At 39.3% G+C, this 20993-nt stretch overlaps 1 protein-coding gene across 1 annotated transcript in view; it reads right to left on the reverse strand.

The window, feature by feature from the left end:
• The window catches only part of Vps60 (vacuolar protein sorting 60), an 81138-nt gene that overhangs the window by 29375 nt on the left and 30770 nt on the right, over nt 1–20993 (reverse strand). Inside the window, exon 4 of the mRNA XM_067143141.2 lies at nt 6834–7061. Coding sequence (XP_066999242.1) covers nt 6834–7061 — 228 coding nt within the window. The remainder of the gene's footprint in view (nt 1–6833; nt 7062–20993) is intronic.

Genomic DNA, 20993 nt, shown 5'->3' on the forward strand with positions numbered 1-20993 from the left:
TTAGTGTATGCATCAGACACTTGGACTTTGACAGCAAGAGTTGAGAGTAACCTTCAGACCAGTGAGATGAAGTTCCTGAGGGGTATGGTAGCGAAGACAACAAGACAGAGTAAGAAATGTTGAGGTCAGAAAAGAGATAGTTGTAGAAAAACTGAGTGATAGGATGGAGAAGAATAAATTGAGATGGTTTAGACATGTTATGAGGATGAAGGAGGGAACGGTACCAAAACAAGTGTTGGAGGGTAAGATAGAAGGAAAGAGGGCAAGAGGTAGGCCCAGAGCAAGATGGATGGACTCTGTCAAGATTAGTATAAGAAAAATAAGACTGGACAGGAATACAATTACTGAAGAGTGCTCAGAAGGAGAGGCAATGGTGGAGAAGTGTCATCAACACCCCAACCTGGCAGAAGCTGGACAAGGGGTAATGAAAATGATGACATTGAACAAAACCATTTGTATAGTAATTGTCGTAATCGTCAATGAACGAAAGTAAATAAAGTAAAAGAAAAAAATTCATCGGGATTTGAACATGGTGCAAAAGTGTGAGGTCAGCTGAACTTTCTACACGCTAATAGGCATGTAAGCACGGCTGAAACTTCGACCATCATTTTCTCGGAATCTGTGCATAAGAAACGTGTTCGCTTATTTCAACCCCTCTTTCACTGAACGAAGTTTCTGGCAAATCGGGTTGTTACACTTAGCAGATTACCCTCATAAGCCATAAATGTATCTGTGTTATGACAAACAATGAATTAAACCACTTTTAAGTGAAGTTATGCAGTATACTTTATAACCCATCATTGTGTCTGCATGGTTTCTGCAATAATTTTCTTGAAATGAGTTTTTTTTTGTTTCGTTTTACGTCGCACCAACACAGATAGGTCTTATGGCAACAATCGCTGATAGGAAAAGATAGGAGTGGGAAGGAAGCAGCCATGGCCTTAAGTAAGGTACAACCCCAGTATTTGCCTGGTGTGAAAATGGGAAACCATGGAAACCATCTTCAGGGCTGCCAACAGTGGGGTTCGAACCTACCATCTCCCAGATGCAAGCTCACAGCTGTGCGCCCCTAAATGCATGGCTAACTCGCCCGGTAAATCGTGAGTTTTCTAAGATATCCCTTTTTCACATCCAAGTGACTCCTGCAGGATACAAAAGAAAGGTATCTGTTTCACTGCTATACTGTGGCTGCTAATGTAGTGCATATATTTAAGATGGTCAGTATCTGATCCATTTTGTACTGTTGTAGGAAACTGAAGAAAGTGCGTGGCTGATCAAGAAAGACAATTCATTGCAATACGGTATTCCATTATCTCGTTCAAGTAGTTCTCGTAATTACACACAAGCCTTATATGTTGGATTTACTAGTATTCCTGCATGGATAACTATTATTTTTGATGCATCATTCATGAAGCACAGTTCTTAATGTTATTTGCTTTACATTCCACTAAGTACTTTTAAGTTTTCAGAGACGCCGAGGTGCCACAGGCTGGCCAGAATCTCAACAAATCCTCAAATCACCTGCCATGGGCAGCGTAGGCGTAACTGATCAACTGTACTAGGGAAATGGGGAGCAAGGTAATTTCCCGTTGCTTTCCTCACTGAGCCAGACTGTGCTGTTACATATCAGTCTGCCGAGACCAATGACACTCTACGATCAATACGTTCACACCATTCTTCACAGGGACTGATGATAATCATACCTAAGGTCATTTCTGTATGATCAAAGCTAAGGATGTGATGGAGACAAAAAAAAAAGAAAGTAACGAACTTGATCTAGCCCAGGAGAGACAGCGATGCATAGGTTCAACAAGATGGAACTCATAACATCCTTGAGTGTATATCATTATATTTACCATCCAGAAATTAATTAAATGAACTCTACACTCTAAAGAATTTCAACATAAGGCCAACTATCAGCATATCCAGACTGAGGTGGTTTGGGCATGTAATGAGGACAGCATATGTTAACTTGGAGCGACATGCGGCAGGGAAACGGATGGTGGGAAGACCAAGAACCCACTGGATGGACATCGTAAAGATGGACATTGCAGATCGGGGAAGGACACTGGAGGATGTCATTAACAACAGAACATATCTCAACAAGACAGAATGGAAGAGGCTCGCCAACAGTACCTGGGAAATTGGAATTGTAAAATGATGATGATGATGATGATCTACTGTTCAAACTGCCCTTTGTTCTGCTATACTCAACTCCCTTTTCACTCACATTAACTCACTCTGAAACACGAATCTGAAATGAATATTAACTTTCACTATAAATAATTAAATCATTTGTCTCATATCAGGTTTAAAGATTTTTTTAAACAATTTATCAGCATCTAAATCACGTGTTAAAAATCAGTCAACTGAACTCCACTTGCTCATTTTGACACTCCCTTCTGTATATAAGGATAATATCTTTTGTTTATTTCCACCTATTCAATACATTACAAGAAGTTGGCATTTACTTTAAAACATTATTCAGATGAGACATGTTTCGCCTCTCACTGTGAGGCATCTTCAGTCTATCAAAAACCTTATTATTTTACCAGGCATCTGGTTAAAGATATTCAAAAATGTGTTTGAAGATTATAAGAGAGTTACGTTAGTTATAAACATGTTCATGAAGTAACTAAAAATCTAATATATTGATAAAAACAATAAGTAGTTCTTTGTTGAATAGGACTTGTTTGATTGTACTATATAGTAAAAGAAGGTGGCTTGAAGCCGTAGTCATTATTAGATGTCTAATACATAGTGGAAGGCATAAAATATCAGTTCTATGAGAATATACATTACATTCAAATGATACTAAAAACTAGTGGATTCAAAGATAGTACATATAAAATGTTCAATGAAATAACTGTGATCTAATAAAAAGATAAACACATATGTAGTTCTTTGTTAATAAGGACGTTGTAAGATTGTACGGCTTAAAGCCGTAGTCATTAATAGATGTCTAATACATAGTGGAAGGCATATGAAATCAGTTCAATGAGAATATATAATACAAAACAATTGGTACATAAAAACTGGTAGATTCATAAGAGGTACATTTAAAAATGAAGGCGTCATGTGACTATAAAAGACAGTTGATGGCTTAAAGCCGTAGTCAAAGTTTGAAATGTAGGTCAAATAACTGTTAAATATATGGTAAAAAGATATAAGTCAAAATATACAGTTTAGTATAAAAAATATATGAAGGAAAAACATTCCAATTGCTTGACAAAAGTTACTTGACGTTGGCATGCGTTTGTCCGTGATATTTATTGGTCAACATTTCGTAGGTTATTTTAGATTTATTCGGCAAGATTGCGTTGACAAGAAGTTCACCAGATGTTTATAGTTGGCCTAATTTGTAAAAAGAAAGATGCAGAGATGATGATGGGTGGAAATTCTCAACGTTGGTATGGTTTTCTGACGTGAAGGTTGGAGAGCTGTTGTGTTCTTCTTCGATGACAATATATTTATAAAACGTTGATTGTAAATAATTTATACTATTGAAGAGTATTATGGAAGTTTGATGAAGCTGTTGAATTATTGTTGTTATAGAATGGTTCTGAAATGAAGAAAAAACTGTAATTAATTTTTACGAGAATGAAAGAAAACATGGGAAGGTTTTGTTTAAGTGTTGTTAGTGAGAAAATGTTGGTGCTTACCTATGGCGTTGTAGGCCCATTTAACAAGCTGTGTGAGGCGCTATTAGGATACTAATGGTCACTAACGGTTTTTACTCCTTGTGTTGTACGTATGTCGTCTGGCTAGAGGGGGGTGGGTAGGAGGGGGCGGAGTTGTAGGCTTGTGATTCGTGAACGGGAGGGAGTTGTGAATGGTAGGGGAAGCGGAGGGGCGTGTATCTTTTATTGGTTTGAGAACGGCGCGTGGAGGGGATTTACGTAAGATGGGAGGGGGAGGGGGGTATGATGTATTTGTTGGCGTAGGGGTGTTTGTTGATACTGTTTTGAAAATATTAAAAAACTTTTTGTCCTGAAGGTTTACATTATTGAATAATGTTATTATTTGGTCATATAAAGGGCTTCTATTGTCTATTGGATCATTTAAATTCTTATTAGCATTGAATTTTTGGTCCAAAAATATGTATAAATTTTCGAATTCGGTCATAAGTCTACCTTTCTTTATTGTTTTTAAAATTTGAAGGTCCTGTTCAATTGTGGTAAAGTTGTGCCCCGTTTCTTTCATGTGATTGCTCATTGCTGAGTGTTTATTATGTTTCTGCGCATTGAAATGTTCTGTGTACCTAGTTATGAAGCTTCTTCCTGTTTGTCCGATGTATGAGCTGAGGCACTCATTACATTTTAATCTATAGATACCAGAGCTTGAGTATTTATTATTTTCTGAATTTATTGTATTATGGTTGAAGAACATTTTTTGGTTTGAATTTTGAGTTTTGAAAGCTATTTTGATCTCTTGATTTTTTAAGGTGTTGGTTACTTGGTGTATGATAGGGTTGGTGTATGTAAAGGTTGCGAACTTTGATTTTTCATTTTTTATTGGGGAGAGGTTTGTGGATAGTTTTAATTTAACTTTATTAATTAGTTTGTCTATGATAGAGGGATTATATCCATTAAAAGTGGCTATTTCTTTTATTGTATTTATTTCTTTTTTAAAATTGGTCGCTGAAAGGGGAATTTTTAGAGCTCTGTACACCATACTATAAAATGAGGACTGTTTGTGTGATTGTGGATGAAGGGAACTTTGTTTAATAGTTATAGGTGTGAATGAGGGTTTTCTGTAAATTTGGAAATCAAACTTATTGGAAGTTCTTGTTATTGTGATGTCAAGAAAATTAAATGATTTGTGGTTCTCGTCCTCTTTAGTGAATTTAATATTGTTATCCAGATTATTTAAATAAGTTAATATATTTTCACTATTGTTGAGATTTTTGTCAATTATATGACCAAATAATAACATTATTCAATAACGTAAACCTTCAGGACAAAAAGTTTTTTAATATTTTCAAAACAGTATCAACAAACACCTCTACGTCAACAAATACATCATACCCCCCTCCCCCTCCCATCTTACGTAAATCCCCTCCACGCGCCGTTCTCAAACCAATAAAAGATACACGCCCCTCCGCTTCCCCTACCATTCACAACTCCCTCCCGTTCACGAATCACAAGCCTACAACTCCGCCCCCTCCTACCCACCCCCCTCTAGCCAGACGACATACGTACAACACAAGGAGTAAAAACCGTTAGTGACCATTAGTATCCTAATAGCGCCTCACACAGCTTGTTAAATGGGCCTACAACGCCATAGGTAAGCACCAACATTTTCTCACTAACAACACTTAAACAAAACCTTCCCATGTTTTCTTTCATTCTCGTAAAAATTAATTACAGTTTTTTCTTCATTTCAGAACCATTCTATAACAACAATAATTCAACAGCTTCATCAAACTTCCATAATACTCTTCAATAGTATAAATTATTTACAATCAACGTTTTATAAATATATTGTCATCGAAGAAGAACACAACAGCTCTCCAACCTTCACGTCAGAAAACCATACCAACGTTGAGAATTTCCACCCATCATCATCTCTGCATCTTTCTTTTTACAAATTAGGCCAACTATAAACATCTGGTGAACTTCTTGTCAACGCAATCTTGCCGAATAAATCTAAAATAACCTACGAAATGTTGACCAATAAATATCACGGACAAACGCATGCCAACGTCAAGTAACTTTTGTCAAGCAATTGGAATGTTTTTCCTTCATATATTTTTTATACTAAACTGTATATTTTGACTTATATCTTTTTACCATATATTTAACAGTTATTTGACCTACATTTCAAACTTTGACTACGGCTTTAAGCCATCAACTGTCTTTTATAGTCACATGACGCCTTCATTTTTAAATGTACCTCTTATGAATCTACCAGTTTTTATGTACCAATTGTTTTGTATTATATATTCTCATTGAACTGATTTCATATGCCTTCCACTATGTATTAGACATCTATTAATGACTACGGCTTTAAGCCGTACAATCTTACAACGTCCTTATTAACAAAGAACTACATATGTGTTTATCTTTTTATTAGATCACAGTTATTTCATTGAACATTTTATATGTACTATCTTTGAATCCACTAGTTTTTAGTATCATTTGAATGTAATGTATATTCTCACAGAACTGATATTTTATGCCTACCACTATGTATTAGACATCTAATAATGACTACGGCTTCAAGCCACCTTCTTTTACTATATAGTACAATCAAACAAGTCCTATTCAACAAAGAACTACTTATTGTTTTTATCAATATATTAGATTTTTAGTTACTTCATGAACATGTTTATAACTAACGTAAATCTTAACTCTCTTATAATCTTCAAACACATTTTTGAATATCTTTAACCAGATGCCTGGTAAAATAATAAGGTTTTTGATAATGACTGAAGATGCCTCACAGTGAGAGGCGAAACATGTCTCATCTGAATAATGTTTTAAAGTAAATGCCAACTTCTTGTAATGTATTGAATAGGTGGAAATAAACAAAAGATATTATCCTTATATACAGTTTATGAAACTTTCAATACGGACGAAAAATGATTTTCATCACTCCCTTCTGTGTCAATCACCTGGTACCCTCAGTTTTGAACAATGATAATGACAAAAAATATTTGCATCACTAGTAACACCTTTAAACTGAGTAGTCTTCCGTTGAGTAGATCTTTTAAAATAATGACAAGTTGTTGTTTTCTGCCACTTGTTTCCACTTTAATATTGTTGTAAGGAGAATATCAGTCAAAAATAGGTATATGTGGAAGGACTTATGAAAGCAATAAATATCCCAACCTTATTCCTAATACTGTCAGTTCCTGGCTCTTTGTCAGGGGCACTTGGAGCCTTAACAGCATCATCCAAATATGAAGTGTCATCATCCAGTGCAATTTCATCACCAAGGGCATCCAATTCAGCCTCTAGTTCTTCGTCATCTATTTCAGGCATGCCATAGGAACGTCCCAAGGCCTCCTGCACCTCATCGGCCTGCTCTAACATATCTGCTAAGTCATCTTGGACATCCTGAAATACAATAAAAAGGTAAGAACAAAAATTATCCTTTGCAAAATACAATCTTATTTCTTAATAAAGCTGGGAATGAATCAAATACACAATGGAACAGTCATCTAAAAGGAGGAGAAAATATCTACTGATAAACACTAAAATACACATTCATACGCTTAATATAGTTTTCATAAAGCTTGAATAAACCTTTTATATCTCAGACAAGGATCTATAGTTTGACTTCTTAAATATGATGACCTGAATGCTGATAAAGAGGGAAGAGTTTATTGCCAAATTACAGAGAAAGACACCCGAATACATTCATGTACATTATAATCTCCAATCCTTACTGACTGAGTCACTTATACTTTCTTTCTTCCATAACTTCTATTAATAATAACAGCTCACCATCAAATGCCATTAGCTCTGCAGAACTGTTTCCAAGGAGTTGAATGGAAGCGGGACTTCATCACTCCCGTAAGTGTAAGGATTGCTAAAAACATCCCATGCTTGGTAAATTGTGAATTAGGGTGCTGTCCTTAATTGCACATAGTCCCAGTGAGAATGTTCCACTCAAACAGTTTAGGGACCAACAGTGGGTTGGCTAGTCCTAGCTGCCCGAGCACATGGAGGGCCACAATTCAGAATATGACCACTTCTATTCCAAAGCAACTGGTTTATTATTTTTTTCTTCAGATTTTGTTCTAAAAATCAGAGCGGGAAAGTTATGCGAGTAAATGCGGTATCTGCTTTCATCTTACAGTCAAACTTTAAAAATTTCCAGTGTCTTGATTGGTCCTTGGGAATTTGATACCAATGCGCTTAGCATCATTCTGTTGTTTCGCATCAACCTAGGTATCCTGACTGTCACCCGGGTTTTCAAACTGTGTGATGCACCATTTCCACATATTTCCATTTCTATCTGACTTCAGCCATCTCTCCTGATTATGCTCTGCTTTCCCATGTTACACAGTCTTGAGTAATATTAGCTACCATTCCACATATACGAACTTCCACCAACATTTATGAACTGTATAAAATTGCATCATATTACTTTCTCCTACATTTCTTAATTATATGATATGCTTGTGATGTCATTGTTACATACTAATGTAAATATATCACATGGTTTTCATCAGTTTACATTCCACACAATTTTTATCAGTTTACATTCCAGATTAAGTAGTGGAATTTCATTATCTAATAAATCCGGGGTTCGTATTCTCGCTTTTATCAACTATCTCATCTACCTTCTTAACTGATTTCTTTCATCTTACCTGGAACTGCTGTCAACTATTTTTCATCCTAATGAAATGAAGTGGTGATGTGCGTTTGTACATTGTGTGAAGGTTTCTTCAGTATGATATGTTCACGATGGTGCCGGGTTCATGCAGTTTTTTTAGCACTGAGTCTACAGAATATTATAAGGATTTGAAAAGAATGGAGGGGGGTTGGAAACATTACGCCAGAAATACGGTAAGTCATGTAGTTGACTTTTGGGATGCCACCACTACGGTCATAAGGAGGGGTTTGAGCAGGAAGAGAGATTTTTCTTATTAGAAGCTGATTGTGAGACTGTTCTTCTGAGAGGTTATTATTATGAGAATATGAGAAGCTTATTCAGAAACGGTTATATAAGAGGTTATTCTTATGAGAATCTGATAGTGTTTTCTTCCGTGAAGTTATTATTCAGAGATGCTTATTGTGGTGAGGTTGTTAGAAACTGTTATTATGTTAATATGAGACTCTCCTTTCGAGTTAGAAAACTACATCTTTGGTTAGATGGACTGCCATGCTGTCTGATAGAAAAAGTTATTTTATATTTCATAAGGAATTGTGACATACTGTGTGTTAAGACTGAATATCATAATGAAATGTAGTGAGTTGCTTATTTCTCATTTGTGTAGCGTGAATTTAAGTTGGCATTTATTGTCGAAGGCTGTGCTGTGTGGCAGTGTGGGTTAGTGTAACCCATGAGAGTGTAAATCCTGTTCAGCGATGTCTGGGAGCTGGGAGAGATAGACCAATTAACTCCAATAGATGCTGGTGGCGAGTTACAAGGTCCTGGACGCAATAGTGAAGCATGTGTGTGACAATTTTAAGTTACGAATCACATTGAGTACACTGAGTGCTAAGAGGAATATCCCTCAGAGGTATGTCTGTCTGTCAGGTCATTAGCCCAGAGGCTGGTTGGATCCGCAAATAGCACCACCAAAAGTTATGCGGTTACAAGGAAACCGCAAAAACCAATGGCAGTACCAAAATGAGGCGTACTAGGCAAGACGAGGAGTGAGGTGGTTTGCCATTGCTTTCCTCACTGGGTCAGAAAGTGCTATTGCAGCACGACTGACCCTATGAGCAACACCTTTCATAACACTCAGATGCACTAGTCATGTTCTGAATGTCATTATTCAGCACCACCCATACCCCAGCAGCTTCCATATTGTCACAGCCATGGATGAGACTGGGACTTTGGTGAAAGCTACAGTTTACTCTGGCCTGTGCCAAGAGATGGATACAAAAGTACTGTATCCATCAGGAAATGGCAGCAGGCAACAGAGGTATGTACTGAAAATATATAAAGAAGTGTTTATGTCTATGTATTATGTTTGTTGTACGTGATGGTTATTCTCACAGGAAAATTAACGGAAGTTGTGAGGAGGAAGTTCTGTGATGTTAGTAACAAGGAAGAAGTTGTTAACTGGTAGATAATTATGCATTTGTATTAAGATCATATTTAAGTTTAGAGTAGCATGTTACCTAGATTTAATTTCAAGGAGTTGGTTGGTATCAGGTAAGATTAGGAAGCAAATTTTAAAGATTTATTAGCACACTAGCTGTAGTACCCAGTGTTGCCTGGACAGTTTTTGAATGTTTACCCTTAAGATTTGTATTAACAATTAGCTATGTGTAGTGAATTTTTGTAGAATTCCTTACTGATATGTTGGTTGATATTTTACAATCTACTGTGTCATTTTAGAGTTATTTAGATGTGTTTAATTTCAAATTTTAGATTATTTAATTTTCGAGTAAACCTTTGCCCTCTCCTTTCAAGTTCGAATTGAACAGAATTCTTTGATCCTTTCAAAAAAAGAATATGCGATAGCTACATGTATTTACCCGTCGCGCTATAGATATGATGTACACAATTTCAACAGTCATTAACAGCCTTGCAACCCCAAAAGCAGTGGATTCAACAATAATCTCAGTCATTTTAGACTATTTACTTTTAACCCCATCTCAGCCCTCTGTCCCAATAGAGGCTGAAAATAGACTTAAATGGTGTCCAGAGCGTCACAATTCACCTCAGCGACACAAATAATGGATTTGACATTAATATCAGTTATTTTCCATTATTTTTACATGTCATTCCCTCCCATGCCCCATTTTTTTGGCTTGTAATTGATATGTGTACCAAGCCTCGTTGAGAGTTATTCTGGAACATACCCCACATACATCCATAATCTTTGTTATTTTTACAATCATTTTCACCTCTTCTCAACCTCCATTCTAACTGCAGCTGAAGTATGACTTAACCGGCATCCAGAGTGTCACAGTTCAACTCCGCGACCTCGTAAACAATGTATTGGACATTAATATCAGTCGTTTTCATTTATTTTTACATTTGACCCCCTCCCCTAGGAGTTCTAGTGGTGTTTTACCCCCACAGTATATTTTTCAGATAGTAAGTCATATGTGTACCAAGTACCAAGTTTAGTTGAAAGCTATTCTGGAACATACACACATACATGGTAATGGGGATTGGAAATGGACTTAAACGACAACCGAATTGCCACTATTCATCTCAATGGCCATGAAAACTGCATTCCACATTAATATTGGTCATTTTGTAATATTTTATATGTCACCCCTTTCCAAACCTGCCCATAGGGTTCTCTTACCCCAGTTTCTTTTTTCCGAAATAGAAAGTCATATGTACCAAGTTTGCTTGAGAGCTATACTGGAACATGCACACACACATCCATAATCTCGGTCATTTTGGAAATTTTCTTTTTCACCCCTTCTCATCCTTCATGCTGCTGGGGGCTGAAACTGGGCTTAAAATACATCCGGAGTGTCACTATTCATCTTCGCGACCCTAGAAACTATGGATTCTACATTAATACAGAACGTTTTCTATAATTTTTATATTTCACTCCCTTTCCTCCCCTGCCCTAGGGATGGTAGGAGTATCTTAATGCCCCAGTATTTTCATCCAGTACTAAGTCATACGTCTGCCAAGTTTGAATGATAGCTGTTCTGGAACATACACTGATATTCTCGGTTATTTAGGATGTTTTATTTTTCACCCCTTCTCGTCCCATCCTGCATGCCGATGAGGGGTGAACTTCAACTTAAACAGCATCTGGAGTGTCACTATTCATCTGAGCGACACCGAAGACTATCGATTCAACACTAATATTGGTTGTTTTCAATAATTCTTTGTCAACCCGTACCCTGGGGGTGCTGGAGCTGTGTCATACCCACCACAGGTGTTTTTTTTTTTTTTTTTTTTTTTCCCCTCAGATATTAATATGTATAGCAATTTCAGTTGAGATATATTCTGGAATACATACAGATCACATCCATAATCTCCGTCATTTTGCACCTTCTCTTTCATCTCTGGTCATCCCCAATGCGGATAGGGGATGAACATGGACTTAAAACGACATCCGGAATGTCATCTATTCACATCAGCAATGCAAGAAAAACTAAGGATTAGACATTAATATTGGATGTTTTTGATTATTTTTACGTTTCACCCCGCCCCTGGGGGTGTTAGGGATGTCTTACCCCAACAGTAATTTTGCTAGATAGTATGTCATATGTGATCCGTAATTTTGGTATTTTCGGACATTTTCGTTTTCACCCCTTCTCATCCCCACGCCGATGGTGGCAGAACTTCGACGACATCCAGAATGTCATTATTCACCTCAGCTACCCCAGAAACTGTGGACTGTACATGAATATTTGTCTTCTTAATTTTACATTTCAACCCTTTTTCCGTAATTTTTAATCATTTACTCCTGTATTATTTTTTTCCCAGATAGTAAGGGATATGTATACCAAGTTCTGTTGAGAGGTATACTAGAACATACACACACACACACACACGTGTCCATAGCCTTGGTCATATTGGATATTCTTTTCCACCCCTGCTAACCTCATTCCGATTCGGGCTGAACTTTAACTTAAATGGCATCCAGAGTGTCACAGTTCATCTTAGCGACCCCGAAAACTATGGATTCGACACTAATATCGGTCGTTTTAAGTTATTTTTATATTTCACACCCTCCTCTAGGGTTCTCTTGGCCGCACAGTATTTTTTTCCAGATAGTAAGCAATATTTGTACCAAGTTAAATTGCCAGCTATGCTGGAACATACTCGCATACATCCATAATCTCCGTCACTTTGGTAATTTGCTTTTACACCTCAACCCCTATGACAAAAGGAAATGAATTTGGACTTCAAAAAATTCCAGCGTATTACTGTTCATCTCAGTGGCCCTGAAATCTACGGATTAGACACTATTTTTGATTATTTTTATATCTCACTCCCCTCATCACTCCCACCCCAAAGGGTGCTGAACTTGGACTTTTAAAAATCTGTAATGTCACTATACATCTCAGCAACCCCGAAACTATGGATTCAACACTATTTTTGACTATTTTTATATCTCACCACCCCTCGCTCGCCCCCTGCCCCTAAGGGTACTTGGAGTGTCTTACCCTCACGCAGTTTGCCTCCTGACACAATGTCAAAAGTGTACCAAGTTCGGTTGAAATCGCTCCAGTAGTTTAGGAGGAGATGTAATACATACATACCCACAAATATACGACGACATCTAGATATAAATAGATGATTAACATCCTGGGAAGCAGAAGATACCTCATACTACACAAACTTGATTACTTATTTATTTACTAGCTGCAGAACCCATTGTTGACGGGACAATTAACAATTACTTAGCATGTGCATGATTATATTTTTAACAGTATCCTAAAAAATAAAGTTATCTAACTCCCCAGCTACTTCCTGCCAATATTTAGGCATGTTGTTCTACTTGACATGCAACTATAATGCCATCCCTCGGAAATCAGTGGCAGCAGAAGAGAGAAAGCACAACAAACAATAGTCAATGTAATTTCATCGATCAATTTTATAGACTTTCAATATTGTAGGCCTTAACATCTAATTTTCTTTTGACTGTGGTATTAGGACATCCAACGTAAAAGGAGTCCTTCCTCCTTCAATGATGTTCCTTCACGGCTTTTCTCATTTTGATAGTCATCTTTACAATTCTCCTTGCCAATATGGGCTGATGAACACACGGTTTTTCACCTTAAGACAATAATGACAAAAGCACCACCATTGCTCGTTAACATGAGTGAACATTATTTCCATGTTAGCGGTGCTCGGCATTGACACAATAATCACCATCACCACCTTTCCCTAAACTACCATTTCACCCAGTGTGAATAAAATTATTTATATCCTCCTAGATTGTATTGCCTTATTCCCCAACTTTATATACTGATCTTCATTCAATTCTGTTCAGCCATCTCCTCAAGGCTTGGCACTGATGTCAACGAAACACAAAAATCTAAATTTCTGAATATCTCTGTTATCATAGCCGGCAAAGGTAGAAGTGTATATGGCCTACGTAAATAACTTTTGTTATGTAGTGTATAGACAGAACCAATAATAACACAGATATTACATACATACATACATACATTATCATTATAGACTGTCATGCCTTTCAGCGTTCAGTCTGCAAGCCTCTGTGAATTTACTAAACGTCGCCACAATCCTCGATTTGCAACTAGAGTTGTGGCCTCATTTAGTTCTATACCTCTTATCTTTATATCGTTAGAAACCGAGTCTAACCATCGTCGTCTTGGTCTACCTCTACTTCTTTTACCCTACATAGCAGAGTCCATTATTCTCCTAGGTAACCTATCCTCCTCCATTCGCCTCACATGACCCCACCAACGAAGCCGGTTTATGCGTACAGCTTCATCCATCGAGTTCATTCCCAAATTAGCCTTTATCTCCTCATTCCGAGTAATCTCCTGCGATTGTTCCCACCTGTTTGTACCAGCAATCATTCTTGCTACTTTCATGTCTGTTACTTCTAACTTATGAGATAGCCCGAGTCCACCCAGCTTTCGCTCCCGTAAAGCAAAGTTGGTCTGAAAACAGACCGATGTAAGGATAGTTTCGTCTGGGAGCTCACTTCCTTCTTACAGAATACTGTTGATCGCAACTGCAAGCTCACTGCATTAGCTTTACGACACCTTGATTCAATCTCACTATATTACCATCCTGGGAGAACACACAACCTAAATACCTGAAATTATCAACCTGTTCTAGCTTTGTATCACCAATCTGACATTCAATTCTGTTGAATTTCCTACCTACTGACATCAATTTAGTCTTTGAGAGGCTAATTTTCATATCATACTCATTGCACCTATTTTCAAGTTCCAAGATATTACACAGCAGGCTTTTGGCACAATCTGCCATTAAGACCAAGTCGTCAGCATAGGCCAGACTGCTTACTACATTTCCACCTAACTGAATCCCTCCCTGCCATTTTATACCTTTCAGCAGATGATCCATGTAAACTATGAACAGCCAAGGTGAAAGATTACAGCATTGTCTAACCCCTGTAAGTACCCTGAACCAAGAACTCATTCTACCATCAATTCTCACTGAAGCCCAATTTTCAACATAAATACCTTTGATTGCGTTTAATAATCTACTTTTAATTCCATAGTCCCCCAGTATGGCGAACATCTTTTCCCTTGGTACCCTGTCATATGCTTTCTCTAGATCTACGAAACATAAACACTCGTAGCATTTTTCAATTACCTGCCGCATACTGAAAATCTGATACTGACAGCCTCTCTGTGGTCTGAAACCACACTGGTTTTCATCCAACTTCCTCTCAATGACTGATCGCACCCTCCCATCCAAGATGCCAGTGAATACTTTGCCTGGTATACTAATCAATGAGATACCTCGATAGTTATTGCAATACTTCCTGTTCCCTTGCTTATAGATAGGTGCAATTACTGCTTTTGCCCAATCTGAAGGTACCTTACCAACACTCCATGCTAATTTTACTACTCTATGAAGCCATTTCATCCCTGCCTTCCCACTATACTTCACCATTTCAGGTCTAATTTCATCTATTCCTGCTGCCTTATGACAATGGAGTTTATTTACCATCCTTTCCACTTCCTCAAGCATAATTTCACCAACATCATTTTCCTCCTCCCCATGAGCTTGGCTGTTCACAACACCACCAGGATGATTTCCTTTTACATTGAGAAGATGTTCAAAATATTCCCTCCACCTCTCCAGTGATTCCCTGGGATCTATTATGAGTTCACCTGAATTACTCAAAACACTGTTCATTTCCTTTTTCCCTCCCTTCCTAAGTTTCTTTATTACTGTCCAGAAAGGTTTCCTTGCTGCTTGACCTAGCCTTTCCAGGTTGTTACCAAAATCTTCCCATGGCTTCTTTTTGGATTCAACAACTATTTGTTTCGCCCTGTTTCTTTCATCTACATACAAATTCCTGTCTGCCTCGGCCCTTGTTTGGAGCCATTTCTGATAAGCCTTCTTTTTACGTTTACAAGCTGCTCTCACTTCATCATTCCACCAAGCTGTTCGCCTTTTCCCATCTTTACACACAGTTGTTCCTAGGCATTCCCTTGCTGTTTCTACTACAGCACCCCTGTATGCCACCCATTCACTTTCTATATCCTGATCCTGCTTACTGTCTACTGTTCGAAACTTCTCACTAATCACATCCATGTACTTCTGTCTAATTTCCTCGTCCTGGAAATTTTCTACCCTTATTCGTTTGCAGACAGATTTCACTTTGTCTACCCTAGGCCTAGAGATACTTAGCTCACTACAGGTCAGATAGTGGTCTGTGTCATCAAAAAATCCCCGGAATACTCATACATTCCTAACAGATTTCCTGAATTTGAAGTCTGTTAAGATATAGTCTATTATGGATCTGGTACCCCTAGCCTCCCACGTGTAGCGGTGAATAGCCTTATGCTTAAAGAATGTATTCGTAACAGCTAAGCCCATACTACCACAGAAGTCCAGCAAACGCTTCCCATTCCCATTAGCTTCCATATCTTCCCCACATTTACCAATCACCCTTTCGTATCCTTCAGTTCTATTCCCAACTCTCACATTGAAATCGCCCATTAGCACTATTCTATCCTTGCTGTTCACCCTGACCACAATGTCACTCAATGCTTCATATAACTTGTCAAGTTCATCCTCATCTGCACCCTCACATGGTGAATACACAGACAATTCTAGTCCTAATTCCTCCAACTGACAAATCTACCCACATCATTCGCTCATTTACGTGCCTAACAGAAACTATGTTGCATGCAATGGTATTCCTGATAAAGAGCCCACCCCAGACTCTGCCCTTCCCTTTCTAACACCCGTCAAGTACACTTTATAATCTCCTATCTCTTCCTCATTACCTCCCCTTACCCGAATATCACTTACTCCTAGCACATCCAGATGCATCCTCTTTGATGACTCAGCCAGTTCTACTTTCTTTCTTCCATAAGCCCCATTAATATTGATAGCTCCCCATTGAATTCCATTTCGTTCGCCAAGTTGTTTCCAGTGAGTCCCTCGCCTGTCAAATGGGAGTGGGACACCGTTACTCCCATAGGTCCGAGGCTTGCTTAAAATGTTCTGAGCTCAGTAAATTCATGAAGCAGGATGCTACCCTACTTGCACATAGTCCAAGTGAGGATCTATCCTCTAATGGGTTATGGACCACCGGTGGATTGTATAGTCCTAACCGCCTGAGCTCAAGGAGGGCCACGCCTCAGAATATGTCCGAGATGCCCACTCCCATTCCATAGCAACTGGTATCCCGACTCTCAGGACCACTTACTAGGCCACTCAGCCGTTGCCCATGGTTCACGAACTAGGACATGACTACAGTAACCCACAAACATGACACACAGATATTTGAGAATTAAATTTCAAGGCTTCCCCTTAACTACCACTTCACTCAACGCGAATAAAATTAATTATAGCCTACATTGTAATGCCGTTTTGCAACTTTGTAGATAGATAGATAAAGAATGGGTGAACCCTGCCTTCGCAGGGCTCCACACGTAGGTCTGTGAAGACCCTTTGTGTCCCTTAAACGGGTTTGCCTAGTCCAGCCCTAGTGCTCCTATAAAGGATACCAGTGTCCGGATGTTGGCATTCCTGATGTCTTCCAGGCTCACGAAATGTGAGCCAAGGTATCGATGTCTAGTGCTTGCAAGAGCCTCGCACTGACATAACACATGCGCGGAGGTCTCCTCCTCCCTACCGCATCTTCTACACATCAGATCCTGACTGATTTTCATGATGTGTAGGTGTGTCTGTAAGGTATTGTAGCCTGTGAACAGTCCAACTACCATTCGCATTCTGGTCCTATTCAAATTTATCAGGACCTTTTTATAACTTTGGCTAGGCCCTTTGATAAGTTCACATGCCTGCCTTGCTATAGTTAACCTCTTCCAAATGTCTAAGTGAGACTAGTTTGTCCACTGGGATATTACCAGTTTCACGCTTTGGAGTGACACTCCCAGGAAGGGCTCTGGTCCTATGAAAGGACCTTTTGAGCCTTGTTTCGCTAGTTTGTCAGCTTCTTCATTTCCACTGATACCTGCGTGCCCAGGGACCCATAATAGGGTAACTGAGCTAAGTTCACACAGCTGATCAAACATCCTTTGGCATTCCCATACCATTTTTGATGTTTTACCTGCACATAGTGCTTTTAACGCTGCCTGGCTATCGCTGTAAATAGTGATGTATCTTCTGTGTCCACGCATGTTCCATATATATACAGCACAGGCCAGTATTGCGTATACTTCGGCCTGGAAAACAGCAGCGTATTTACCCATAGGTAGGGAGAGCCTTGTCTTAGGCCCTCAGACCCCGGCGCCTGTGCCCGTCTGTCCGCGAGCCATCTGTATACCATGTACAGCCCCCAGACCTAAGACGGACCCCAGCATCCATGGCCCACTCCTCCCTTGTGGGTATCACCACTGAATTTATAATTCAAATTAAAACTAGGCTTCATCAGGTCCCCGATCATCATTGTCGTAGGGCAGGTCTGGTGAAGCCTTGTAAGAATAGAGGCATGACCTCTATTCGGATTCTTTAAGGACCATCCTCCGAGTGACCAGAGGCGGTAGGCACTCATTCCCGCTATTTCCTTAACATATAAATGTAAGGGGGGAAAACTTAGGATGGCCTCCATTGCACATAATAGTGTAGTATCCAGTGCCCCTGTTATTCCTAGACACGCAAGTCTTTGGACACTGTTTAACTTGGTGGTCACAGTTTTACTCTCCGAACTTGGCCACCAGACTAAAGATGCGTAGGTGATCGTGGGCTGTACAATAGAAATATAGAGCCACTGGACCACCTTAGGTCCTAGGCCCCAAGTCTTTCCGACGGCCATGCGACAGGCCCACATAGTCTTGCGAGCCTTATCCACCTTATGATCTATGTGTTTCTTCCAACTCAGTCTTGCCTCAAGGAATACCCCTAGGTACTTAACTGAGGTTGTCTTAACTAATTTTTTCCCAAATAGGAAAGACTCTGACAGTCCGTCTAGCCTCCTTCTCCTGGTAAATACCACGAGCTCCATCTTGTCGGGACTAACCGACAGGTCTGTGTCGTGGCACCATCTTTCCACCCTACGTAGGGAGCTCTGTACGAGCTCTGAAACCGTACTGGGGAAATTTCCCACCGCCATCAGGCTAATGTCATCAGCATAGCCTTGGGCGTAAATTCCTCCAACATTTAACCTGGTAAGTAGTTCATCCACTTGCAACTTTGTATACCGATTTTCATTCAATTCTGTCAGTCCATGCTCTCGTTATACATGTACATACAGACAGACATAACAGAAAATTTTAAAATATCATTTCTTTCTTGCTGTGGACACGACCGATAAAGATATTTCCATTCTCTATTAATTCTGAGTAAACTCTGTTATTTTATTTATTTCTGTAATATTACAGTGGTGCCCAATTTCCAGGTTTATTCTAGTAAGTGTATTTAATAGTGTCTGCCTCTGTGGTATAGTGGTTGGTGTGATTAGCTGCCACCCCCAGAGGCCCAGGTACGATTCCCGGCTCTGCCACGAAATCTGAAAACTGGTACGAGAGCTGGAACGGGGTCCACTCAGCCTCAGGAGGTCAACTGAGTAGAGGTGGGTTCGATTTCCACCTCAGCCATCCTGGAAGCGGTTTTCCCACTTCTCCTCCAGGCAAATGACGGGATGGTACCTAACTTACGGCCATGGTCACTTCCTTCTCTCTTCCTTGTCTATCCCTTCCCATCTCCCCCGCAAGGCCCCTGTTCAGCATAGCAGGTGAGGCCGCCTAGGCGAGGTATTGGTCGTCCTCCCCAGTTGTATCCCCGACCCAAAGTCTGCAGTTCCAGGACACTGCCCTTGAGGCGGCAGAGGTGGGATCCCTCGCTGAGTCCGAGGGAAATACCGACCCTGGAGGGTAAACAGATAAAGAAGTAGTAGTATTTAATGGTAAGGGCAGGGCAGGGGTAATTTTTTGTATTTGGTCCAGCAAATTCATGTACAGTAAAACCTGCCTTAACAAACACCTGACAGGCGGACGATTTTCTAGGTCCATAATTAAATACCATGTTGTGTACAAGTAATTTACTCCTCTTATCGGACATCCTTTATTACGGACACGGACACACCATAGCCATGAGAAACTCCAATTAAACCTCTCCTAACAGACACTTTATTTTTTTTTTTTTTTAACTGTATTTGTGTCCTGTATAGTATGAATTCGCTTACTTTTTGCACAGGCGGTACTTCCAAGAATCGCAGACACCATAACTTTTGGTCCAGGCTGTACACATTCTTGGAAGGCAATACTAAGCTATGCTATCAGCTCCAGAAGTTGTGCGATCTGACATACTTGACAGCGCTAGAATTCGTACCTTCACTGTCAGGTTACCTTTCACTGACTCGTGGGCTTTTGATGTGTTCAGTTTTACGTTAGTAAGTTGGTGTAAACATGGCTCCAAGGAAGTTTTTAACTCTAAGAGGAAAGGTAAGCATAATAGACTATCATAAACGGAGAAGTGTGGTGTGCATGAACAGTCCGAGGTGTTCAAGATTAGAAAGACACAGGCAGCTAAAATTGTGAAAAAGCAAGAGGAACTAGTGAAAGAATGGCATTTAAATGGCAACGAACAGCACGTTAAACTGTTTCAAAGTGGTAGTGGAGCTCTCACTGACGAGGCAACGCTAGAGTGGTTCGCTAAAATAAGAAGTCAGAATGTCCTTGTCTCATGACCAATGATACAAGCAAAAGCGTTAGAATTCACAGCAGAATTAGGTATTGGAGATTTCAAAGCCTGAATGGCTGGCTAGAAAGATTCAGAAACCAACATGGTACCAACTTCAGAGTGATTTGCAGAGAATCATCTAATGTCAGTATGGAGATTGTTGAAAACTGGCAGGAAAAAATACCTTCAATCATAGACGGGTATGCTCCGGAAAATATTTTGAATGCCAATGAAACTGGATTATTTATCTGTGCTTTACCCGACAAAACTTTGTGTTTCAAAGGAAATCATTGTACTGGTGGAAACGTTGTGAAAGAACGTCTTATGGTCTTGTTATGTACAAGTATGAGTGGAGAACAGGAGAAGCCCCTTGTGATAGGAAAAGCTGCAAAACCAAGGTGTTTTAAGAATATGGACGTTACGAAGTTTGGCATTGAATGAAAAGTGAATAGGAAAGCACGGATGACCAGAGAAATAATGAAAGAGTGGCTAGGACAATTGGACAGAAAAATGATACATCAGAAGTGAAAAGTGTTATTATTCCTCGATAATGCAGCATCGCA

The sequence above is a fragment of the Anabrus simplex genome, chromosome 3, assembly GCF_040414725.1.
Source record: "Anabrus simplex isolate iqAnaSimp1 chromosome 3, ASM4041472v1, whole genome shotgun sequence".
Classification (NCBI taxonomy): domain Eukaryota; kingdom Metazoa; phylum Arthropoda; class Insecta; order Orthoptera; family Tettigoniidae; genus Anabrus; species Anabrus simplex.